Below are 24,534 nucleotides of genomic sequence, written 5' to 3' on the forward strand. Positions count from 1 at the left end.
TTTTGGGGTAAGAGCCCGTCTAGCTCTCACATCGAACGCGAAAGGACTCCCAACGCGAAAAAGGTGCCGCACAACGCTCCCACCACAGCTATTCGGAAAAGACTCACGATGAAGTTCACTGCTGCCATTACGCTTGCCTTTGCTGCCTCTGTCAGTGCCTACGATGTCCCTAGCTTGACTCCGGACAACTACGAGTCTGTGACCGAAGGAAAGACCGTCTTTATCAAATTCTTTGCCCCGTGGGTAAGTACCATGGATCCAAGCCTGTGACTTTTGCGTGTCCCGCGTAAAGGGTGTACCAGAGCTACGTGAAACCGGCAGATTCCCAAGAGTTCGAGGATGCGCTGTGCCCAGGAGCGACAGTGTTTGTCAGGGAATGTGATAATGGCGTGTCTTATCTTTAGATCACGGCTGATGCACAACGACAACGGTTACTCGGTTTCAAACACACTGTTGTGATTTGGTCGTGCAAGAATGGTCGCTCGTTCTCGGTCATTGCACGTGCGTGATTGGATTACACCTTTTAGGGAGAATCGCCGTTGCAATTATCAGCCTAAACTCACGACATTGACTTTGTTGGTTTCTGTAGTGTGGACACTGCAAGAAGATGGCTCCGGACTGGGAGAAGCTTGCCGAAGAATGGGACGGACATGCTGTTGGTCTTATTGCCGAAGTCGACTGCACGACCGAGGGCAAGCCGCTGTGCGATGCCAACGGTGTCCGTGGATTCCCTACTCTCAAATACGGTGACCCGGCCGGTTTGGAGGACTACCAAGGTAGCCGCTCTTTCGACGATTTGGCCACCTTTGCCAAGGAAAACTTGAAGCCTGTCTGCTCTCCCGCTAACCTAGACCTGTGCGACGACGAGAAGAAGAAGCAGATCGAAGATTACATGGCGCTCTCCGACGATGACCTTGAATCGAAAATTAAGGCAGAGGAAGAAAAGCTCGAAGCGGCTGAAGCGGAGTTCAAGGAAGCCGTTACCAAGCTCCAAGCCGACTACCAGAAGCTTTCGGAAGACAAGGACGAGAAGATCGCTGCCGTGAAGAACTCCGGCCTGGGTCTGCTGAAGTCTGTCAAGGCCTCCAAGAGCAAGACCGCCAAGGAAGAATTGTAAATGTCTAATACATTTATTCTTTATACACGATCTACTCGTCTTGTGTTGCTTTCGCATATTGTGAATGTAGCTTGTGGCATCCAATACGTCAAATTTTCCTCCACACGTGTCTATTGGCGTCCCTTGTCGTTTCCAGTCGCACGCACCGCCCGTGAAGGTTCAACACAAAACTGTAGTGGTCGGCCACGTTATCTGTCTATCATTCGCCATATCCAGAAAACGGCCTGCCACTGTCAGAGGTGTCGTCTTTCCGACCGACCCAACAACGACTAAAGTTACTTACTACGACACCCAAGAGTATCGCTGCGACCAAGGCATACAAAAATTTCAGGATGCCCGCTTGGCGATCTGCCGAAAAAAAGATGCGCCGGTGAATGTGAAAATGGATTCACAGCACGCTGCCCTTCGCCAAGAGCAGCAATGCCAACAGCCCTCTCGACTATTCTCATATATTTTCTTCATTTCCTTTGTTGTGACGTTAGAGCCAACTTTTTGTGCATTGTACCCTTTCTATCCGTTTCCAATGCTGCTTGGGGGAATCAGGCGGTCCAAAGAGGAGTAACGCAATCCTTTCTTTCTCTGCGGGAATTGTCTTTGAAATCGTTTCTCGAAAGAGCGATTGCTATATATGCCAAAATCAGTGTAAGGGGACTGCTTACAGTTATAGCCCAATAAATCGCGGTCAGTCTCCGATTTCCGATCTGCAGTTCAGTCGTGTCGAACCCATCAGACACGCAATACTGTATCATTAGATCGATCTACCAATAAAAAATCGTACTCAGACACGGGAAAGACAAATATTCTGTAAAGAAATAGCAGTTCCAAAAGCAGTATTATGAGTCTTCGTTGAAACTCCGGCGTTCCGTCGTTCTAGTTGCGCGACTACATAATCACAGTGAACACAAGACAGACACACCAGAGAAAGTGTCAAGAGACGAATGTCATCCTCACAGCGACCATCGCAACACCAACCAGTCCAGAAACACATAGCTCCGTCATTCCTCGACTCGTATGTGAAGATCACCCATCCTCCCAACGACACACACACACACGTCGTCCATCACGGAATCTAAGAGCCTCCTTGTCCTGATCGACGAAGAACACGTAGAATACCCTTCCGAGGTTGCAAACGCACTACGAGACGCTCGGAATTAGAAATAGAGAGCTTCTTCGCTCATAATTGCCAAAAGCAATCGTCGGAAACATCGAGTTTTGGTAGCGCAAGTTTTCCACTTCCAACCGCCAATCCGCTTCCATGGCGCCTCCAAACTACGGAAGTGCTTCGCCATCCACATCCTCGGCCACGAAAGCTGAAACGATGGACTTTCAGCCTTCGCCGAGTTCCACCGAACGTCCTTCTACAGAAAACCTTGACGATTCCAACATAAAGGAGACGGAACAGCGCCGCCTCATCCAGCATCAGGAATCTTCCTACGAGATCCAATTGCAAAGCTTCCAGCGCACTGAAAAGGGAGAAACTTACACCGAACCCACAAAGAATCAGATCCGGAACCTCACCTGTTGGTTGGCATCTCTCCTCTTCCTCGTGGCCGGACTTGTGTGGTTGACGGTGGTTGCAAGGTCGCATTCAACATCCGCGTCGCCGTCCTCTTCCAGCAACGATGCACATGCAGATGTTCCTTCAACACGTGTCCCTCTCTCGACCTTGCATCCGGTGAAGGATCTAGGACTTTTTGATTTTCAAAGACCTGAAAGCTCTCGTCCTTCAAGTGGACTCATGAGTAGTACTGGAGATAGTGACAACTCCCAAAAGTCGATTCCAACCAATTCTTGGTACCAAAGTTTTCTCATGCTCGACGATGAACCTACGGACCTGCATCGTGCGTATACAATTCCGTATGTGATCGACGCGGTTGGTCCGATTGCTGGACTTCGAGCTCATCCGAACCATATTCTTGCGTCGTCGACGGTTGTGCAGCTGAACGTTGTCGAGCAGTACGGTCTCACAATCGGTGCCTCCATTGACGCCACACAACAGGTTGACGACGAGCCCACACGTCGTTACAAGGTCGGGAAAATGTCAAACCTTGGTGTCACGCTACACTGGGTATGTACTGTTGTGCAGCTAAGTGGGATGTTGCCGCAACCATATTCTTACAAATAGTGCCCTTCTTTGGTTGTAGACCCACTTTCCAATGTCTTCACCGATCGTTCGGGGTATGCCATATACAACGATGCGGTACGAAAAAATCGAGAAGACAAACAAAGCCGGCCATATGTTATATCCAACTATCGCGTCCGATATTCCACCAAAGGGTGACTTGAAGGTCGATGGCGATGGAATGCTTTCTTGTGGAACCTCGACGAAGCCTATCAAGGTCGAGCGCGAAATCGAGATTCTCTTTGAGCAGAGTGACTTCAGTTGGCTTGTCTTTGTCTCAGAGCCGGCATTTGTGCAATGCGTGACCGAGGATAACGGCAAAATGCAGCTGCAAGTGGTTGGTAGGGTGAAACCCCAAAGTGAGGGCCACGACATGTCCCGGCCGTTTTACATTCGTGCCGCGATCTACCAAGTATGTACAACAGGCCGCGATCCGATATATTGTCATCAGAAACAAATGCATCCTACAGCTCTGCACATTGGACAAGGAGAGTATGGGGATCTGCTGCGAAAGAACGGGCACTTGTTCCCTGGTGAAGACACTTCATTTGACTACGAAGTCGGACCAAGTAAAGAAGTCGCAGTTATGAAGTTCAATTGGGATTGTCAAGACATGACGAATGGTACTTATCAGTGGAACGGAAATGGCACGGAACCAGACCTCATGGTTTTCGCTCTTCCTCATCATTGGGACATGATGCACGATGTCGTGAATTCTCCAGGTGATTCTATTTACTGTGCGCATTCTATCATTGGCCCAGCATGTCTTGTTGCCGGGGGAAACTGGGCCCTAGTCGAGGCTCTACCAAATATAACTTTACGAGCTAACCGACGACCTGCTCCCTGGTCGATTGAGCTTCTCGCGAACAGCCTTGAGAAAGATATCCTGTATACTTTACCTCATTTCTTCCAGCGCGGAGCAGGAGATACCTATTTCTCCGGCAAGATGCTCGCTAAGCTTGGTAGGATCCTTTTGATAAATGAAGAACTTTCGGAAATGTGCAAGTCTATTGCGAGTAACAAGCAGAAATTAACCTTCGATGACGCTTACACACTTGAACAGTACTCTGATGCATGTGAAGGAGCCTCATTTCCTACGGAGGATGTTACGTCTAACGCGATATCGTCCTTGCGAAGTTCGGTTGAGATATGGATCAATGGTACAGCAGAAACTCCATTTGTTTTTGACAGTTCTTGTAAGTTGTTGAACTTTTTTTGAACTTTTTTTCCTTCAGCCGCTGTGAGCTCTTCTCTTACTGTACACGTATTTTTTTTAAAATGAAAGGGGGCGGTGTTGTGAGTTGCGGGTGCTTGTTCGATGGTAAAGTATGCAAGAACGAGTTTCCTGACTGCCCATCTTTCTCTGATCCCGGTTTGAATTTCGGAAACGGTATGTAAAGCAAATTCAAATACGTAAAACAACGGTCGATGCAACTAACCTGATTCTTCTGTCGGATTGTCTCATACAGCATTCTACAATGACATGCACTTTCACTATGGTACGGTCTTCAGCAACCCTCTGTTGGTAGACACCAGAGTTACACTAATCTGTTTCCTGTTCCATTACAGGCTATCATATTTATGCTGCCGCTGTCGTGGCCCATTTCGATTCGGAGTGGGGAAGGTACGTTGTTGTTGTTGTTGTTCGGAGGATTTCGGTGCAACATCAGCTGGAGATTCTGATCATTTCCATTGCTGCTCCACAGTGAGTTTTTTGAACGGGTTCTGCTCCTAGTCCGCAGTATTGCAAACCCCACAGACGATGACGGCGCATTTCCGAAATGCAGGCATAAGGACTGGTATCAGGGGCATTCTTGGGCGAGTGGTATCGTTAACCCTCCTTTTCGAAATGGAAGAAATCAAGAGTCTTCGAGCGAAGCTATTGCTGCCTATGAATCAGTCGCCTTGTTTGGAACCGTAATGGTGAGTCTTTTGTACCTGCTTCTCAAACACCCACCATAGGACTGTAACTCAATCCACTTCATCGCACCAGGCCAATATTTTCAGAACTGACTCATCAACTGAGCAGCTGCGTTCTGCGCTGGAAGTAGAAAATATTGGACGCCTACTTACGGCGACTGAAATTCGTTCAACAAACCGATACTGGCACGTGTCTTTGGATGATAAGGTCAAAATTTTTCCGTCTGAGTTCACGGCTCGCGTTGTCGGAATACTTTGGCAGGCTATGGCACAGTTCCAGACCTGGTTCGGTAGCAAACCCTTCCTCGTTTATGGCATTCAGCTTCTACCGTTGACTCCCATATCTGATTATCGTGATAGTATTAAATGGATGAAATCAATTTACTATCCTTTGGCCCAGAGCTGCGATTCTGATTCTGACTGCGAAAAATCGGGCTGGTCCATCCTGGAGCTGGCCGTACTGGCAACTGTTGGTCACCAGAATCTTGCTACTGAACGAGCGTTGAAAGTTCCCTCGACAGTTTTCGAAAGCGCTGGAGGAAATGGTCATTCTCTGACAAACACACTGTGGTTTATTGCAACTCGAGAGCAGCTCACAGAGCCTCTTCCACTGAAGGAGGGACAGACTGCGCCGGATACCGAAAATGACAATCTTCCTGTCGAGTTTGACTTGGTTGATTGTTACAAACCGGAAAGCTGTACGGAGTACGTTTTAGATACGATCGTCGATAGCTACACTTGTCGTCAGCGTATCCAATGGCTTATGAATAATCTCGGGAAGTCACAGAAAGACGCATGCGTTCAAGTCGCGTCTCTCGAGTATTATGACGTTTGCGGAAAATGCAATCCTTACGCTGAGACTAAACCCAAAGAGGATTCTGGCTCAGAAAGCTCTATTTGCCCACCTTGCTCTCTGGAAGAGTGCAGCAGTGATCTGAATCGATGTCCAACATACGAGCACACTTATGTCTGCTCAGCAGGTATGAATCGCGGCGGCTGTTTGAGTTATAATTGGGATCTCGAGAGTGGCGAATGCAATGCTTGCTGCGAGCTAACGAATTGCCTATCCGTGAAACCTGTCGTGCTCGAGATGAAAGACAAGGTCAATGAAAAAAGCGACGATCGCTGCCCCTCCTGTTCCGCTGAAGTATGTCGCAATTCAAAGATCCAGTGCCCTTCGGACTTTTCGGCGCCATATGTCTGTTCTGAGGGCGAAAGTTTCGGTGGATGCTCGCCTAGACCTTGGTCGCTTGAGAATAAGCAATGCAAGAAATGTTGCAAGCTGTTCCCTGCCTGCGATGAGTAAAGTAGTGATTCTCTCACATCAGTCAAGCTTCGGCCCTTGGCATGCTGTGGAAAATGGGTGTTTGGGACGAAGATTTCTACAGCATATTTTTGGAAGTAAGAACAACTCTATAATACCTGCACTTCAAACAACGACATTACTAAAGCCGTAGATGGGTCTGTGCTCTATTTATTGTTGTTCTGCAAGCGTAGTAGTTCTGTCGTTCAACACCCCTCCTTGGGCCAACAAAATATCAACTTGTCGACGCAATTCGGCCGCCGATGGATCACTGAGAAGCGTTGTCGCAGACGAAGGCGGATGGTTTGTAGGAGCAGCGACAGCGGTCCTGGCACTCAACGCCGTTCCTTTTTCCATCACAAAATCGGTTTGTTGCTGCTGATCGGCTGGCGATGGGTTGATGGGTAGCGTCGTCGTAGCCGACGGCGGCGGGACAGCAGGAGAAATTACGGAAGCCTGCAATGGCCAAGCAGACACCGTACTACTCATTGGAAAAGCGGAGAATTGTGTGGCGCCGCCACTTCCACCACCTCCACTAGCCGAGGGCATCGGCGACGCGATTGGAAACATAGAAGCCAAACCTCTGGTCGTGTTTGCAGGGGACATGGCAGCATTTAGCTGCCGTTGGTTGAATTGAAACCCACCGAACGCCAATGCTTGCCAGGGATTGAACATGGCGTTCTGGATCTCGGTTAACCTTTGTAATCCCACCATTTGTGCCATTGACCAGGCTGCTAGATCAACAGGATTAGAATTATTGAACCCCGGCTGCGCGAAAGCTACGCGCTGGCTGTTTACCATCATGTTCGCGAGACTTCCACCATTCCCCATTGGTGCCTGTGCCAGTCCCCCTCTAGTGGCAGCGAAATTCGAAACAGGACCGACTCCCGCCACTGGATTGGGCTTTTCTGGAACGGACACAGAAGCTTTTCGCTTCCTTCGCGGCCCACCACGCTGCGCTTCCCAGACAAAACTGACTTTGTTCAACTGGTCGATACGATTGTCGGTTAGACGGGAAGAGCGCCCCTTTTTCAAAAGTTTGTATTCTTGCCTCTACAAAGTGCCAGGGTGAAAGAGCAAAGGATTCGGTCAGGGACGAGGCTTTCCAGTTCAAGGCCGAGTGGTCCTTTTACGCATGAGGGTTGAAACATACCTGAGTGGATACCCAATTTGACAATTTTATGTTCTTTTCCCACCCGATTGGCACTTGCGAATGCCCGTACTTTTTCTGCTCGTACGAATACCAACCAGGAAACGAGAGTTGTGAGCGTCATCAATAGTCGGCATTTACGGGCTTTCGAGACGAAGGGGCACTCACCACAAATGCAACGAGCTCCTCGTAGCGTGCATCCCACGGTACGTGCCTCGGATCTTTGGTCGACCATTGAAAGTCAATTCCTTCCAGGCGTTTGGCCCGTTCTTCCGTCATTGCGGTCGAGTCTGTGTTACTGCTCCTCATAATCTTATACTGCCTCCGTTGGGTCGACACTGAGTCAAGCAGGAGAAGAAGTATGCCCATAGCAGGTACACACGTGTGAGATCTTTTGATTGGACAGTAAGCAGAGGCATATCCTCACGAACACTTCTTGACGCACCCCAACTTCCAAGTTGCGGATCCTCGGGGTATCGATTCGGCACTAAACAATGTCCATGCTTCTCCTTAAAGGCTGCAAGCTTATGGAAGTTTTCTTCCCACTTTAGGATTGAGTTTCCGGTAGTCAGCCCGTGATCAGAATCGTATTCTAGGTCGTCATCATCCTCAACGTTGGAGTCCGCGTTGCTCGGTGGCATTGGTTCTCCCAGCGTGGAATTGCCGTCGATTCTGAGAGACTCTTCCGACTCTTCGCTTAGTGGATTGGTGGGGAAGACTCCGTTGCTGGCGTCGACTCTACTCGAAATCATCTCGCATGGATCGGTCTTTCCGACTTCACAGGGGACGTTGGGAACATTCTGCGTTCCTGGCATCATAGTTTGGGTAGGATGGGCTCGATCGGACGTTTTGCGTAGGATGATGGGAGACACCAAACTAGCAGTAAGCAACAGCGATAAGCACGAGAAGACACCAGAAGGTTATATACTTGTTCGCGCGAATAGAAAGTCAATACTAATGATAGGGAAACGACTGTGGAGTGAACACAAAACAGCAAAAAGGTTCCGAAGAGCGAATCGTCCTGGGTTCACTCTCGCGGCGTCGCGTTTGACAAGTCAGCAATGGTTGCTTTCGGGAAATCAATTGTCGCCTTCAATCGCCTGAGCGCTTACAGTATGAGGTAGGTATCAAATCTCGTGTCACCGCGCCAAGCGCCAATGAATATCTGGATGTGCCAATCGTTCCAAAATGGGTCCAAATGCTGATCAATGTTGTCCGTGTGGGTTGCGTTGAATTGTCAAATCAATGCTAAGCTCGTGCTCATTTAACTGTAAAGAATTGCCATCGAAGTCGGCCATCACCCATATCCCTGTGAAGTTTCGTCCCGTGTGGCAAAACTGCTGACGTCAGGTGCTGACGTCAATGGGTGTGTTCGGCAGCTTATCTTTCACACGTGCGGAAATAGTGAATAATTACAGAACGAGCCATGTTGATGTCACGAATCTTGAATACCAGCTGCTCATATGCTTTTCATCACCCAGTTTCCAACAATCATACCTTCTTACCCATAGAAACACGATTGAATGTATTTAGATGCACAACCGCGAGATTTTGGTATATAATAATCCACTAAACGATAGAGAGAACTTCAATGGGGTTGGTTTCACATTAGAATTCGTTTGTGTTCTCGCGATTCCCAGTAAGAAATTATCCAGGAAAGCGATGGTAGACAAAATTCCGAATCTCCCCGCGGAATTGAAAACCGAACATTCGCCGTCGATCCTTTCATACATTCTAATTCAAACCATGAGGCTACAGAATGCTTCGTCAGGTTGTATTATGTCACCTCTACGAGGACCTGGCCCCTTCACGGACCGTATCCTTTTTCGGGAAGGTCTTACAGTTAACTGTAATTGAAAGTTGATGCTGGAATAGGATTTTTGGTGACACAGACTCCCTCTTTCGAGCAAGACCAGAAAATGGCGAACTACACAAAGAATTGGATTGGCACTAGTTTCCTGGCGCACCATTCGTCGCCGACGAACGCGTCAGCGATTGCAAGTCCCGAAGCAGCGTTTGCACGGTTTCATTGATCGGAATGGTAGGAGTACTCTGACTGCTGCTGATCGAGCAAAAGTCTCTGAATCAAAACTTGGTCCGCCACCTGGCTCGTGTTGACAATGTTAGGTGGTAAACTCATTCCGCTGGATGACTGATGCAGTTGCGTCAAAGCAGAAATCGGAAAGTTGCTGCTGGATGTACGAGGTAGCTGCAAATTCCGTGGTTCATTAGGCATGAGTTGACTCTCGTAGGGTTTCGGAATTGGCTGGAATCCAAACTGCGCACTGACAGTTTGCGAAGACAGCAGCGGTTGTGGGAGCTGCCCTTGGTGAAATCCTCCATGTGCTAGAACCTGCCACGGTCTTTGTGCTACTTCTACCGCTTGTTGCAGCTCCAACAACTGGGCAACAGACAACGTTCCGAGCACTACCGGCTGCGCTGGAGCCGGCCTGGATTCACCGCGACCCAGATATGGTACCTGTTGAATACCTACCCCAACATCACACAACTTCATTGTCTGTGTAGTGCACCCTCTCGATTCTGCTTCTAATTTTGTAGAGAGACTAATTAACGCATTTGAACGTGGCCCCACACCCGGAACCGGATTTGCTTTTTCTGATACCTTCCCGACCGTACAAGCCTTTGGACCTCGGCGCGGACCCCCTCGCTGAGCTTCCCAGACAAAGTCTATTGCATTCAGTTTGTCAATGCGATCTTGGGTCAATCTTGAGGAACGTCCTTTGTGCAACAGCTTGAACTCTTGTCTCTGTGAAACGCGAGATCTCAATTGTGTTTGAAGAATGCGTATCGACGTGTGACTAGGCAAGGCAATGTCACAACCTGCTTACCTGTGTGGAAACCCAGTTTGCCAGCTTTGTGTTCTTTTGCCAACCAATGGGAACCTGTGTATGGCCGTATTCTCTCTACATAAGGAGTAGACGGGGAAGTTTTTAATGTATGCCATGCACAACGTCACCGCGTAAGAAATACTCATAATTACTTACGACAAAAACCACGAGTTCCTGGTACCGATCGTCCCACGGTACATGGCGTGGATCCTTTGTTGCCCAAGAAAATCCCAACTGCGTCAGCCTTTTAGCTCTTTCCGCAGTCATTGGCGTAGATGCACTGGTTCCAGATAATAAGATCTTATAATAACGGCGCTGTGTGGAAACTGAATATCATTGGAAAAAACGCGAGATAAATAAGTTCCAAGACGAAAAGTCTGAATCACAATCACCATACACACATACCCCAACTACCAAGATGAAAGTCGTCGTTGTAACGATTGGGGACAAGGCAGTGTCCGAACCGTTTCTTGAAAGCCACCAGTTTTTTAAAATGTTCTTCCCACTTTTGTTCCGTTTTCAAAGCTTTACTTTCGGCAGATCTGTCGTTCCGCCCGTCACTTTCACTGTTAGTCGCCCCGTTTCCCAGCACATCAAACGCAGTCAATGTCTCGTTTTCTGAATTTGTAGAAGGTCCCTCACTTTCTTCAGCAGCTTGATCATTCAATGCCGCGGTTGGCGTTTTAGGTTTTCCGTTCGACATCAGATCGCACGAAAAGCGCCAGCAGCACAAGCAGAAAAAGGAAATACGCCAGCAGGACACGTCGTTCAGAGAGTGAAGGACGAGTTGATATTTTCTTGGACAAGGTCTGACATCTAAGGAGGCTTGTAGATTGCATGCACTTTACTGCAAAGATATGCTAGATTACGGTCGGCAGGAGTCGAGGGTGAAGCAACGCTTTGAAACCCTTTGGCCTTATGTTTTTGTTATTTTCCGTCACATTCGTCGTGTCGGGCCTGGCTTGATGTGGCCACGAAGCAAATGACCAAATGAGAACGATTGGTAAAAAGCAAGAACGTGAGTATTCGACGAGTTCACAGTTACGTCAAACAGGTAAGAAAATCTGAATTTTCGTAGCACAGCCGGCGCAAAGTCAACCGGAATATGCGACGCATCCGAACCCATTTGGGAGAAGAGATTCCTGTGATTCTTCGGCTTGTTTCTGCGCCAGCCTTCGCTCGTTGATATTTTGGGTCTTTAATTGATAAAACTTTTACCGCATCATCGAAATTGTGTATGAGCACTTTGTTGGACTGGTCATTAATTACATACTTATTTATAGGATGGTACGTGATGAGAATCTTTGTTTTTCCAAAAAAGGCCATGTTTGTCAGTCCCAGGGAGTCGTGAGTCGCTCGCAATGGACGCATATTGCTTTCGCAAGAAGCTGTTCCTTCCTTACAAAAATCGGAGATGTCTTTCGGGTAACTATACTAATTTTGGAGCCTCCGTTCGGAATTGGAAACCCATCGTTTACAATATTGTCAAAGTGCTCATGAGAACCTTTCTGGAGCTTGCTTGTCTGTTTACTAATTGCAAGAAGGATCTCATGCATTTTGCCTCGGTAGCGACTATAATTGATTATGAAAACGCTCCTTGTATAAGGGCCCAAGAGCCTAAGAACACATAGAGGCTCTCAGAAGACTCTGAATAGTTGCTCTACTCGGTCACGTCACCTTTTTCTTTTCCCTCCTTGCCGGACAACTGATGACATCTGCTCCACCGCTCCACGACGATTCTTCTTCGAATACGACTTGCCATCCAGCGGCACAAACGCGTATGGCTCAAACTTTTGGTCCTTTTTTCTGACGTCGCCGCCAGCTTTCTTCGATTTATACTGGGACCCCAATTCTCTGCCCCGCTTCCCGCTTTTCTTACTTTTAACATCACTTTCTTTCGTCTTGACGCCATCAAGCTTGCCCAATCTTTGCCTCTTGTTCCCGATGAACTTCTGTTGTTGTTCCGCTCTTCCTTCATCGATCGACTCCAAAGCCACTACTGCCCCCTCATCTCGTACAATAAGCCTACCATCATCGTCAAACTCCATTGCTCCATCCGAGTCACTGTTCGCACTCTGGTCATTAAACTTAACTCGCTTGGCGAATTTGGAATCGAGCATATCGACAACGTCTCCGTCAGTTTCGTCAGGCAGACGGGTGCTGGATTCTAGCTTGCTCGCTGAAGTGCTCGTCGCACGAGAAGCCATCGTTGCCTTGCTCATCTTGCTATCACTACTCCTCGCCACAGAACGGAGCTTACCTCCATTGCGAGCTGTGAGCTTCGTAAAGCCGGTAGCACCAGACATCCAAGTACGTCCATCATCAGAGTCCTCTTCGTCGGAATCAAACATCTCGTCAAATTGATCCATATTGCGACCTTCAGCCTTCGCTTCAGCTTTTCGTCTCGCTTGCCGTTCTTCAAGCTTTCTCATATGCGTGAGAAGGCGTGTTTCAGTCTCGGGAACGTAGGGAGTCAAGGCGTCGTACCCAAAGAGTTTGATGAGTTTTTTCAGAATGATCTTAATTTTGGAGCGGAATCGGCTTTTAGCTTTGTGATAATGTAGTAAGCCTCCAAGAAGCTCGGGAAGGACCGGCTCCAGCTGCTCTGCCGGGATAGCAGCAACGCTGATGCGAATAAATCCAATAGTACTTTTGATAACTTCTCTCGAATTCTCGTTGACCAGTACAAGGACCGTCCGCAAAAGAGATGGAAGTAGAATGTGAAGACTTTCGTCTTCCCAGCCAAATTCAAAAACAAGTCGAGACAATGCCATCACTGCAGCCGATCTCATATGAGGCGTCTCGGCGCCAAGCGCGGCCGTGACTGTCTGCAGGAAACCAGCCATATCTTTTCGCATGGCAATGGACAAAAGCAACTGATATCCTGCTTCTCTAGTTTTCGCGTTAGGATCTTTTAAGCATAGTAAGATCTCAGCCAAAACATGCATCAATTCGTCCTGTATCAAGAGAATAGCGTGAGAGAAAACCATCTCGATGGTACAAAAAGTAAACATATTGATTTCAACGTCTCGGACAGCTACTTACAACATGCTCCGAGTGTGTATCGTCAAACCCATCAATGATGATGTTCATGCATTTAAGTCTCATGTGTCGAGCAGCAATTTGAGATGTACCCATAGTGCCTGTGAGAAGCTCAATAGTCTCTTGCAGTCGTGTGATATCGAAAAAAAACGAATGGTGGCATTCGCACATTTCAGCAAGGACTTTGTAGGCTCGTTTCTGAATGCGCGCATCCTGTTCATCGTTTCGAATCATAGGCTTCAGAGCGCGATACAAAAACGAAATGCTATTCTCGTCTAGCACCCGAGATGAAACGAGAGACTGGCAGAGGCAGAGGAAAGCACAAACTTTGCTGCTATCGCTAATGCCAGATTGCGCTTCCTCTAGAAGACGTTGCATAAGTTTTTTGAACAAACCATGTAAGAATGGTGTTGGTGCACAGCGGGAGAGAGCCGCAATCGCTTCACAAAGCGATTGAGTCTGATGGCTACGCTCTGAAACTTCACTCGCTGTCATCTTCATCTGAGTTTTCAAATCCTCTGTCGGAGGCTTGTCGTTTAAAGCTACAATTTTGAACATCACAGGTAAAAGTTCGACTGCCGCTTCACTCAAGATTTCCGATTGTGTCGTAGATATACCGCCTCCGTCAGACGAAACAAGAGAAACGAGGCCTGCACTAATAAAAAGCTTCGTGTTGACAAATGAACGATCAGTTTACATGCCCACACCAAAACGGTATCTCTCCCCAAAAACAGTAACGTACCACGAGTTGAGGATAGTGTCTATCTTCCAAAGCTTTCTTGAGGACAGAAGTCAAAGCAGGCAACGAGGCTACAATATCGACGGCGCGTCTACAGAAGCACGGCAATAATGACCACAGATCAACAACTCTAGCTTGGTGGAACTTTACTTCCTTGCTGCTAGCCGCCAGTTTGTCACATTCTCGGGCCAATCCAAGTATTCTGCTTTGAAAGAAAGCGAGCTTTTGTCCGCCCGCATCAGCCGTATTAGCGGCAACCTTCATTGTAGGTAGAATAAAGGCCCGGTCCAGTCGAATACCTACCACAAAGTGTATGGAACAAAGCTGTTAGAAAACATATCGAGCAGAACAGAAGCAGTATTAATTTTGGATGCTCACCTCCAGCAGCAGTCTTAGCTGAATCCGGATTCCACTGTATCCAATCCCAAAATACTTCGATACCGACACCTTGAACAATCGAGGAAAAGGCATCGTCGATTGCTTGTTGTGATGATGAGTCCCCTGCACTTTCCTTCCGGCATTGGATGAGCCCTTCGATAATCTCTGGTACTTGTGGACTTTGCCAAAGCTGTTGAACAAGAACAGCCAAGCAGTTCAGCGAAATCGATGTACTTGGTAGAAAACTTGGTGAAATCACTTGTTGCATACTGTGTAAGCAGTCGTTGAGACACTTGTCCAGGCCGGGAGCGCCTGATTGAATAAAACTAGTCAAAGACTCTCGAAAGAGTTGAGTTAATTCCACAAGAAGTGTCTCGGCGACGGTGGAATTCTTCTCTGACTCGTCGTCGTTCGGGGTCGCAATTGACAGAATCATTTGGACCGATAGTGGCAACAACTTCGCTCCGAGATCCATTTTGCTCGATAAAACGCGCCGGCAGGCAGAGAGAAGCGCCTGACCAAACACTGTCCGTCCTTTTTGAAGAATCTCAAACTCGGCGTAACCTCGCCGAAAGATTAACGACGGCTTGGCTTGAATGAGACTAGCGAGTACGCGAGGGGCGAAGCCATCCAATACGTCCTTTCTTTCTGGATCTGTGTTTTCCAAAAGCGACGAAATGACAGACAATGAGGAGCTGATAACCAGAACCTTGGGTGTGGCTTGTCCTACTTTGACTGACACAAAATCCATTGATGACGTGGACTCCTCCACCTGAAACAAAGCCGTAGCAAGCTCCATAATGTCAGAACCCAGCTTTTGATAAGCCAAATATGGAATTGCACGGTCCAGAAACCCTAGTAGGTGCAATAGATCACCCAGCGAATCATTCTGCTTGCTCTCGGTTGTCTTTTTGATTTCGGCGTGTGCGTAACTCGAAACTGCCTTGCGAACGGCCGAATGACATCGATGCGGTTCTTCCATTACTAACACTTCAATAACGCCATTCTGCGCCGCCTTGCGTACTTTGGGTCGTCGGTCTTCCATACAGGTGATGAGTGTCCCGAGTAACAGTTGCTGAATGACTTTTTCGTCAACGTTCTTCTGACGTCCATCCAAGCGCTTCAATACTTCCGTGGCAGCCTTGCACGTCCACCGCAGGGCTGCGTTTGCTCCACCCAATTCATCCTTAGTCTCCATCGTTGATCCCTCAATCGAGACTGACTGACTCGCAGTAATGACACCCCGCAAAACCCGCGAAGTCAAGGTCAACGAGGCCGATACAATCGCTGTCGGAGTGACAAAGGGCAAAGTTGTGGCGAGTAGTTCCAGCAAGGCCACCTGGGTAGCCAGCGATTCCGTCAAGGACGTTGTTTCCGAAAACAAAATCCCTTCCAGCGCAGTAACGGTACGTGCGTAGACCTTGGCAGCCGTGACATCGTCCCCCTCAACGACTTCGACGAGGGCGGACGTGACGGCAGCCAACCGAACGGAACGTGGATCGCGTTTTTGCGAGCCTTCCTTGAGACGCTGCAAGACGTCGCTATATTGTACCTCGTCCATGGTACGAACAGCACAGCGCACGCTTTATATCGATCCCTTAACGGTTGTTGTGGTGGCTATCTTGCCCGTCCAAGACAAAGGTTCTATGTTTAAATAGCAGTACATCCTTTTTCCGAAACGACCCTGATTTCTCGTTTCGCGGATGGCTCTCGAGTGTGAAGTGTGAACGTATAGACAGACGTACCTCGACGACGACTACGGCAGGAATTAGGAATACGTTACATTTAGTTTACCAAGAATCAATACACGTAATCTATTGTGCCATTCTGACAAGTACCGTATATCGGAACTCTGAAAGCGTACACGTCATCATCATCAGGTCACGTGCAAGAAGACCAAAACGCCAGAAACCGTCGCGACAAAGTGTTTGTGCCGTGCGAACAAGGCAACCGGTAGCCAGAAATTAACTGTAAGAAACCAGAACACACGCATTTCACATTTTGGGCGAGGGGAGTCAAGGTCCTTCTTTTTTGGCCGTACCGAACGATACGTTCGACAATGTCGAGTATTGCGGGGGCTGCGGCAAGTAAGACCCTTTGGGGCAAGATAAAGTCGGTACCGATCCAACACCCCTTCGCCTTTGGTTTCTTCCTTTCCGGCTTTAAGACTTCCTTTTCGGATTTGCTCGTTCAGAAGGTAGTGGAACAACGAGAAACGATTGACTGGAAGCGCAACGCCGCTTTCGCGTCCTTTGGATTCTTCTACCTAGGAGGAGTGCAATATGCTATTTATGTACCACTCTTTAGTCGCATGTTCCCGGGAGCAGCGGGGTTCGCCGCCAAGTCGATTCGGGACAAACTCAAGGACGCCAAGGGAATGTTTCAATGCGGAGCCCAAGTCGTCCTGGATCAGTGCGTGCACCATCCGCTCATGTATTTTCCCGTCTTTTACTGCACACGAGAATTGGTGGTACACGACAAACCCGACTTGAAGCGTTGTCTGAACGAGTATCGGGGTAATATGAAAGAAGATTTGGTGGCTCTCTGGAAGGTGTGGGTGCCGTCGACCATTATAAATTTTGCCTTTATGCCCATGTGGGCGCGAATTCCCTTCGTGGCAGCTACGTCTTTGCTATGGACGAGCATATTATCCGCCATGCGGGGTGGAGACGTACGTTCGTTCACCTTTTTCCCCTGGGAAACGGGGCTTGCCTGGTTCGTTCGTCCGTTTTTGCTCACGAGCATTCTTTCTTTTGTTTGGTGGCAACTTTTTTTAGGTCTCTCACGGCGAGGAAATGGCGGGAGGTGCGGTAACGGGAGCTACGTTGACCATGGTAGAAGCTGGCTTTGAGTTGTTGTTTACGTCGAACGTCGAGCTGGATCGGGATAGCAACCATCTCGTAATAACAGCGTCGGGACCCGATCGCGTGGGCTGGATTGCGACACTGAGTCGAGCGATTGCTGATCAAGGTGGGAATATTACGCATTCAAAGCAAGTGCGGTTGGGGTCCAGTTTCATCTGCGTCTTGCACACGGCAGTGGACCCCGAACTGCAACATGCGTTGATGAAACGATTAGAAAAGATTCCCGAGCTAGAGGGACTTTCCTTGCAGTGCAATATGTTGACCCGACGAGCTACGGGGAGCTTCGATCCGCCCGTCATGGGAGTGCGTTTGCATTGTGCGGGAGAAGACAAGTAAGTGCTTTTGGGTGCAACTGGATTCTTCGCTGATGCCCTAGTCATTGTTGTTGGTGCGTAACACTGACGTTGCTTTATTGTGTTATTATTATTGCTGGGATCATGTTCAGACCAGGAATGTTGGCGTCGATCACCGAAAGTCTTGCCAACCACGGCTTGAGTTTGGAAAATGTAACCACCAGCGTCCGACACAACAAAAAAAGCGGCTGCGACTTTGTGGTGGACGCGGACTGCACGTTGACTCGTCATTTGGACCAGGACCAAATCAAAGCCATGGTGGACGATCTCAACCACTTGAAACAAGAACTGGACCTGAGTACGGTCGATATTCGCGTGCAACGCTTGGCCGCGGAACGACGCGGTACCATCCGGACCAGCGAGTGATCTTCGTCCCGTGTGGCAGTCGCACGCTGGCGGGTCCGTGATCGTGATCGTTTTCCCATTTTTGTAAACCTCTCCTTTTTACGTTTATCCTAATCTTTACTTGGAATAGTTCCGTATGGACCACGTTGGGATCGTGAGTTTTCTAGAGTGTCAAGATAGTAATGTTTTCTGAGTGTAAATATAGGGTAGTATGGGTCGGCTGGTGGTTGGGCATTGGTAGATGATGGCTGGGCTTCGGTGCCAGTTCCGCCCTTATGGTATTGTCCGAATTGACATACCATAGACACAGGATTAGAATACGATTGGTTCCCAATGGTCGAGACGTTTCCGACTGCGCCCAAAGCAAAAATCGCACGCGGTTTTAAATTCCATGGCGGGAACGCGCCCACCCGTCCCTGGTTCCCGGCACGCCGGACCGCTCGCGCCGGAATCCGCGTCCCACGACCACGCAACGTCCGCACCGTGTGGTACGAGCTGTACACTGGTTCCATCCGACCCGACCCGTGGCGCACCAACACTTTCGGGGTCGCCATGCCTGGCATTGTGTAGTCGTTACTATCTCTCTCTCTCTCTCTTTGTGTCTATCTGTTGCGCAACCAAACAGTGTGGCATGGGTCGAGACGTGACGGTGTCGTTCGCGTCGATTCGCGTCCAAGTCCACCGCGGGGCGTTGCGGGAAACCAAACCGCTCCTGACGGACACCGATGCCGTCGCGACGCTGACGGGCCAGACGCTGTTGATCGGCGCCAGAGGCAGCTGGTACATGAAAGCCAAAGATCTGACGGCTCTGGACGTATCGGATCGTGTGATTACCGTGTCGTGTGCTTCCAAAACTGTGGAATTGCGGGACGCCCGCAACGAACGGGACTTTCGGATGTTTCGGCAGAAACTGCAACACTGGTACGAAACGCAACGTTCCGAAACTGCCTTTGGTGATTTCTTGCACACCAGTGCCAAAGCAGCTTTGGGTAGTCCGCGGAGTCGCGTTTCCACGTCCCGATCGACCCAACGCCGGCGGATTCGGGGAACGTACGGATCGCAAGCGACTCGAAGTGTATCCACTGCCGTGGCTCCGACCAATCGATCCTGGTTGCCCGAAGTCTTTTCGGAAGATGAGGGAGAAGACACCCACCTGCTGACAGATAACGCAGTGGAAACACCCCGCGAGAAAGCGGTGGAGAAAGCGGACGACGACGCACTCTTGCCGGCGGTTTCCAATGGTAACTCGGTTGGCAAGAAACGCCCCCGCCTACAGAAACTCAAAAAGGCTCTAGACGATACCCAGACGGCGCTAGAAGACGACTCGGACGACGATGCTTTATTCGACGACGTCCATCCATGGACTACACCCGCCACACAGCACATTGTGTCGCCGGGAGGAGCGCTCACGGAACGCAAGTCGCCCGGAAGGAAGCAAAAGAGACTGTCCAGTTTTTTTCCACGCAAACCTACCCAGAAATCTTTCGATCCCGCGACTGCGGTCACCACCCCACCACGCCCGGTACCGCGGACCCCGACACGACTGTCTTCGCCTGCCGCCACCCGTCTCGTCAAGTCGGCACGCAAATCCCTGACCCACGACGCGGCCTGGCTCGAACGCTCGCCTGCCGCCAAATCGCCGCACCAAAGCAGCGCGGAACGACTGTTTGGGAAACACAATTTCTTCCACTCGTCTCATCGGAATATTAAAAGTGAACCCGAACCAGAAGACCCCATTCAAGAATTTGGTGATCCCACGTCCGCGACACCAACATTCCAGCTCAAATTGAAGCCGCCTTTGTTCTCTCCGTGTGATACTAGTACACCCACCAAGAATTTGTTTCCCGAGGTAGATTGTTCGCCTTCGTTGCAACCCGAAGAGACCAGTAAGCTGACCCCACCTCCACTCATTCCTCGTTATCCATGCCGGGGCTTACGGAACCTCGGCAATACGTGCTACCTGAATTCGTCGGTCCAAATGCTCTGTACCGTGCCGGATTTTACCTCGCGACTAGACCAAATAAATGACAACGCTCCACTCGCGACGAGCCTCGTTCAAGTCGCTCACGAGCTGAGAGATACCAATGCTCCTCTGTCCGTAAGACCACGAGCAATCAAAGACGCTATGGACGAGAAGACGCACAAATATCAAGGATTCGAGCAACGTGACGCCCACGAATTTCTTAGTGATTTAATCGATCACGTCCACGAAGAGTTGACCGAGAAGAGCAAAGCGGAACCGTCCAAAGAATCGGAGCAAACTCCGCCAACCGACGACTTTCGTTTGGTCGTGCGGGTGTGCCTCAAGTGTACTTCGTGTGGGTATTCTCGGTAAGCATTTCAATCGGAATTGTCTTTTTTTTTGTAACGCAACAGGCTGCTGACGTATGCTTCACTCCGTCTCCTGATATTGTAGGAACAAGGACGAAATTTATCGACACCTGTCTATTGATGTCGTGGGCGATGCCACCTCGGAAGAAGTATCGGATGTTTCGCAAGCTTCAGTGGAGCAGGGACTGGCCCGGTTCTTTCAACCGGAGACGCGCGAAATTTTGTGTGAAAAGTGCAAACGCGGTACTCACGCTTTCCAGACACTACGGATTGTTCAAAAGCCCAAAGCGCTTTTGCTGCATCTCAAACGGTTTCTAGTGGTGGAAAAGCCGCGACCGTTATCACCCAACCATGCAGAGGCCACTACTGACGAAAACAGCCCACCTAACAGTCAAAGTAGCTCTCCTACAAAGACAGCGCCCCCGCCGCCCGAGTACGTTTTCCGAAAGAACAAGGCACCCGTTTTGATCCCTGCGACTCTGTCGTTGGACTCCTACCAAACAAAGGAAACTGTGCAAGACGGCAACCAGGTTGCCTCTACTTTTTCGCTGCAAAGTGTAGTGCATCATGTTGGCAATCGGTCGTCGTCGGGACACTATACAGCCGATGCGCTGAGGCTGGTGAACAAGAACGGCTCAGAAACGGAGAGTGCTAAGACAATGCAGTGGATTAGTTTTGATGACGGCTGCTCCGGTAGAACGAGTTTGGAAGATGTTATCCTAGACCCGGTCAAGCAAGCAACCGCTTACATTCTACTCTATTCTTCAACACCAATCTAATCTAAAAAACTCTATTGCTCCAGCATACGTATGCCAGTTGCTACCGTTTCCTAGTGTCATTCTTTACGGAACAGAATAATTGAATGATTCATAGTCAAGAATTCCCGACATAGTTTTGATCACGAAAAGTTCGCAAAATGGCCGCTCACATGATTCATCTTCATGCCGAACGGTTTCCAACCGTCAAGACGTCACATCACGAAGCCCATTGACATATCCGGGTTGTGTTTTGTCTTGCCGATACGGACGAAGGCGCTTCGAAGATCGAAACCTCCACCACCATCGGCCAAACTTCCCATAAAATTGATCGACCATGACAGCTGAGTTTCGATAGCACCCTTTGTCCCCGTTCATCGACTTTTGTAAGTCTTTCGATCAGGCAAGGAATCTCATTTATTATTTTCGGATCAATCTCGATCAGCATGTCCAAAGTACACAATCTGAATGCGACACAGAGCACAAAACCCATCAAAGCGACTACCAACATTCTTTTGCATGGTGATGGGGAAATCCCCGGGGTTTGTTTTGTAGATTACCGCGATGAATCACAGCTTGACGATGTCATGTCATTAGTTGGCCGAGATTTGTCAGAGCCTTATTCGAGTACGTCCTGGAGTCGGAAAGCAGGTTAGCGCTTCGTCTGATTCAAACAATACGGCCCAACTCACACGTTTCTGGTTTTTCATGTTTGGCTTCAGTTTTCACGTATCGGTACTTTCTCCACCGCTTTCCTGAGCTATGTATACTAGCTGTATCAGAAGATGCCCCGGACGAGCCAATAGGATGTGTTGTTGGGAAAGTCGACGATGAGGAGCGACTCTACGTTGCGGGTGGCGCCAGCGATACTACCTCTACCAGCAAAGTCGGCTATTTGGGCATGTTGGCCGTTGGTCAGTCATACCGACGTCGAGGGATCGGCAAAGAGCTGGTACGGAAAATTTTGCAGCGAATGAAAGACATGGGTTGCGATAGTGTAATACTGGAAACCGAGGTTACCAATCGGACAGCGCAGCAACTGTATCAAGATTGTTTCGGTTTTGTGCGCGAAGAACTTTTGGTTCGATACTATTTAAATTGGAATGATGCATATCGACTCAGATTGTGGTTTGTCTAATGTAAATAAAATGCATGAAAAAAATAGTCCTTGAAAATGTTAGTATTGAAGTTCATGAATACTTTACTCTTACGAACGCAAAGTAGTTCGGATCCCTAAAGGAGATGGTAATGGCAGCATCGGTCGCGCTAAATGGCACTGCGATTCGAGTCGTTCATCTTTTTTGACTGCCGCGCTTGATACTTTCGGCGAATTTGGTAAAACAAAACACCAAATACCACCGCAGCACCCGATGCTGCTTTGAGGGAAATCTGATGCCCAAACAACATCGCGGAAATGCAAATAGAAAGCATTTGTCGCGTTGTCATGATGATAGTGAAAACAATCGGTCCAAACTCCTTGATGGTGTAGAAAATGCAAAGCTGCCCCGACGCTGAAGTAATGGCGGTGATGATGTTGTAGCGAAACGCTTCAGGATTGGCCACGAGGAATTCGAAGACAACGGGGATGTCTCCCGTCACAATCAGACCAGCGGTTGTGATACAAATGGCCGACACGTTAACGCCCAGCATCATCTGGTATGGATCCACGTTAACTCGTCCATACTGCGTGTAGACCTTGTCTTGCCATTGTGACGTAAAGGAGTCGAAACAAATATAAATGAGCAGGAAAATGAGGCCCAGAATCTCAGTGGAAGCTTCGGCTTTGTCGCTAGATTTGGACATTATGGAAAATATGGCGACACCAATAGTAATCAACAAAGCTTCAAAGTATTGATTCATCGGATACGACGTTCCTTTGAGAACCTTGCCCATGACCATGACGGGAATGATCTTGGAGCTTTTGAAAACTGTCTGGACCGGAAAGGAAACGTACTTGAGGGAGGCATACTGCGACCAGCTGCTCAACGTGTTGCTAAGCGCGCAGGGCGTAAAGGCCCACAGTGGGGCCGTATTGTTGGCGAAAAAGGCTCCGTGCTTGTAGCGGACTGCCAACAAGGCGACGATCACCGCTAGAAATCGGTTGGAAAAGACACAAAACGCAGCAGACGGGAATTTACCGCTAGGAACACGGGGAGTAGGGGTAAACGTAGTTGTCATAATGAGCTCCTGCATGTAGCCCCAGGTCAAGTAGGATAGTTGTAAACCCATAAAGCACAAACCGAATTTGAAAGCCTGCTTGAAAAATTCAGGATTTGACTGGCAGTTCTTCGCGAAGAAGGTGTCTATCGCACCCTGCGGAGCCGGCGACTGTGAATTGCCGCTGGCAACGTCACGTTGCGATGATTCAAAAAGGAGAGGCTTGACCTGCTCTTCGCCATCGCTCTCGTTGCTGCGTGAGTGGGATCTTCCAGGTGAGGTTAGGCCGTCATTATACACCAACACATGAACAGGGTATTAGTGGTTGTCACGCTAGTGCAAGGACTCACCTTCGGGACGCGGACTCGTCTTTTGGAGGTGTGGACATATTGAATTCTTCTGGTTTTGTAGGTGAGGCAATGTCGATATGATTGATGTTACGCTTAGCACCGTTGCTCGATCGTCGCATGAAAGAGAATGACGGCGAAGGGTGCAGAAAAGTCGTCTACTGGGCCGCAGGGATGGACGACTCTCGGCGTAGATGAAATAGAATCCTGAGGTGGATCGGTTTACAATTATGCGGCACCGCTTCCAAAAAGGTGGTTTGGGATTCGAGGATGATATCGACCACGGTAGGATATACTGACAGTTAGCTTTGGGGCACGGCCAAATCGCCCCTGTATACATTGCTTACAGTTAGGATAATTGACCTGCCCCGCGCACGGCAAGCAATGCGCAACGGATTCTATACGTGAAAGGGATAACAGTTCAGTCCCTAGCAGGAAAACGCAGTCCGAGAGCCAGACCTCTACGAGAGAGCTCGGACTGTGACTAAGAAAATTGCCCGCACGAAGGTAGTCGTCAGTGAGTGGCAGCCAAAGACTTTCCAACGTGCGAACGAATTGAATCGTAGAAAGAGAGTCTCCTCGAGAACCGCAAAAGCTCGCCAAACAATTTATCATGGCCTTTCCTCGGTGAGCGTTAGAAATCCGGTGTGTAATAAAATTCAAATTTAGCGTCTTCTGAGACTTTGTCCTACATAGTATAATAAATGTGGTTATATTTCAAAACACACATAATACCGTGATCACCTTATTGAAAAATAGATG

At 48.9% G+C, this 24,534-nt stretch overlaps 8 protein-coding genes across 8 annotated transcripts; 4 read left to right on the forward strand and 4 right to left on the reverse strand.

Moving 5' to 3' along the window:
- The first annotated feature begins 76 nt into the window (after nt 1-76).
- Nucleotides 77-1,146, forward strand: PHATRDRAFT_42566 (predicted protein). Its single transcript, XM_002176550.1, has 2 exons — nt 77-243; nt 590-1,146. The coding sequence occupies exons 1-2, from the start codon at nt 109-111 to the stop codon at nt 1,115-1,117; spliced, it is 663 nt and encodes a 220-aa protein (XP_002176586.1). The 5' UTR covers nt 77-108; the 3' UTR covers nt 1,118-1,146.
- A 1,036-nt stretch (nt 1,147-2,182) lies between these two features.
- On the forward strand, nt 2,183-6,598 carry BGER1 (beta-glucan elicitor receptor). The gene is made up of 7 exons (XM_002176551.1): nt 2,183-3,185; nt 3,262-4,435; nt 4,525-4,629; nt 4,709-4,738; nt 4,809-4,863; nt 4,946-5,162; nt 5,233-6,598. Exons 1-7 carry the CDS (start codon nt 2,373-2,375, stop codon nt 6,463-6,465), a joined length of 3,627 nt encoding a protein of 1,208 aa, XP_002176587.1. The 5' UTR covers nt 2,183-2,372; the 3' UTR covers nt 6,466-6,598.
- Nucleotides 6,557-8,871, reverse strand: PHATRDRAFT_42568 (predicted protein). The gene is made up of 5 exons (XM_002177054.1): nt 8,725-8,871; nt 8,058-8,642; nt 7,781-7,950; nt 7,616-7,690; nt 6,557-7,515 (listed from the first exon to the last, which is right to left on the reverse strand). The coding sequence occupies exons 2-5, from the start codon at nt 8,428-8,430 to the stop codon at nt 6,634-6,636; spliced, it is 1,500 nt and encodes a 499-aa protein (XP_002177090.1). The 5' UTR covers nt 8,431-8,642; nt 8,725-8,871; the 3' UTR covers nt 6,557-6,633.
- A 489-nt stretch (nt 8,872-9,360) lies between these two features.
- On the reverse strand, nt 9,361-11,429 carry PHATRDRAFT_42569 (predicted protein). Its single transcript, XM_002177055.1, has 4 exons — nt 10,867-11,429; nt 10,618-10,787; nt 10,462-10,536; nt 9,361-10,379 (listed from the first exon to the last, which is right to left on the reverse strand). The coding sequence occupies exons 1-4, from the start codon at nt 11,162-11,164 to the stop codon at nt 9,639-9,641; spliced, it is 1,284 nt and encodes a 427-aa protein (XP_002177091.1). The 5' UTR covers nt 11,165-11,429; the 3' UTR covers nt 9,361-9,638.
- Nucleotides 11,430-12,134: 705 nt separating this feature from the next.
- On the reverse strand, nt 12,135-16,181 carry PHATRDRAFT_42570 (predicted protein; the record flags this gene model as incomplete). The annotated part of the gene is made up of 4 exons (XM_002177056.1): nt 12,135-13,418; nt 13,507-14,169; nt 14,246-14,541; nt 14,621-16,181. The coding sequence occupies 4 exons, from the start codon at nt 16,179-16,181 to the stop codon at nt 12,135-12,137; spliced, it is 3,804 nt and encodes a 1,267-aa protein (XP_002177092.1).
- Nucleotides 16,182-16,630: 449 nt separating this feature from the next.
- Nucleotides 16,631-21,292, forward strand: PHATRDRAFT_42571 (predicted protein; the record flags this gene model as incomplete). The annotated part of the gene is made up of 7 exons (XM_002176552.1): nt 16,631-17,291; nt 17,398-17,816; nt 17,930-18,180; nt 18,313-18,336; nt 18,493-18,746; nt 18,808-20,513; nt 20,599-21,292. Exons 1-7 carry the CDS (start codon nt 16,680-16,682, stop codon nt 21,290-21,292), a joined length of 3,960 nt encoding a protein of 1,319 aa, XP_002176588.1. The 5' UTR covers nt 16,631-16,679.
- A 311-nt stretch (nt 21,293-21,603) lies between these two features.
- Nucleotides 21,604-22,450, forward strand: PHATRDRAFT_24408 (n-acetyl transferase). Its single transcript, XM_002176553.1, has 2 exons — nt 21,604-21,895; nt 21,991-22,450. Exons 1-2 carry the CDS (start codon nt 21,715-21,717, stop codon nt 22,404-22,406), a joined length of 597 nt encoding a protein of 198 aa, XP_002176589.1. The 5' UTR covers nt 21,604-21,714; the 3' UTR covers nt 22,407-22,450.
- A 156-nt stretch (nt 22,451-22,606) lies between these two features.
- Nucleotides 22,607-23,497, reverse strand: PHATRDRAFT_9444 (predicted protein; the record flags this gene model as incomplete). The annotated part of the gene is made up of 1 exon (XM_002177057.1): nt 22,607-23,497. A coding segment is annotated over one exon (891 nt), but the record flags the coding sequence as incomplete, so codon positions are not given.
- Between the last annotated feature and the right edge of the window lie 1,037 nt (nt 23,498-24,534).

This window comes from Phaeodactylum tricornutum, chromosome 1, assembly GCF_000150955.2.
Source record: "Phaeodactylum tricornutum CCAP 1055/1 chromosome 1, whole genome shotgun sequence".
Lineage (NCBI taxonomy): Eukaryota > Bacillariophyta > Bacillariophyceae > Surirellales > Neidiaceae > Phaeodactylum > Phaeodactylum tricornutum.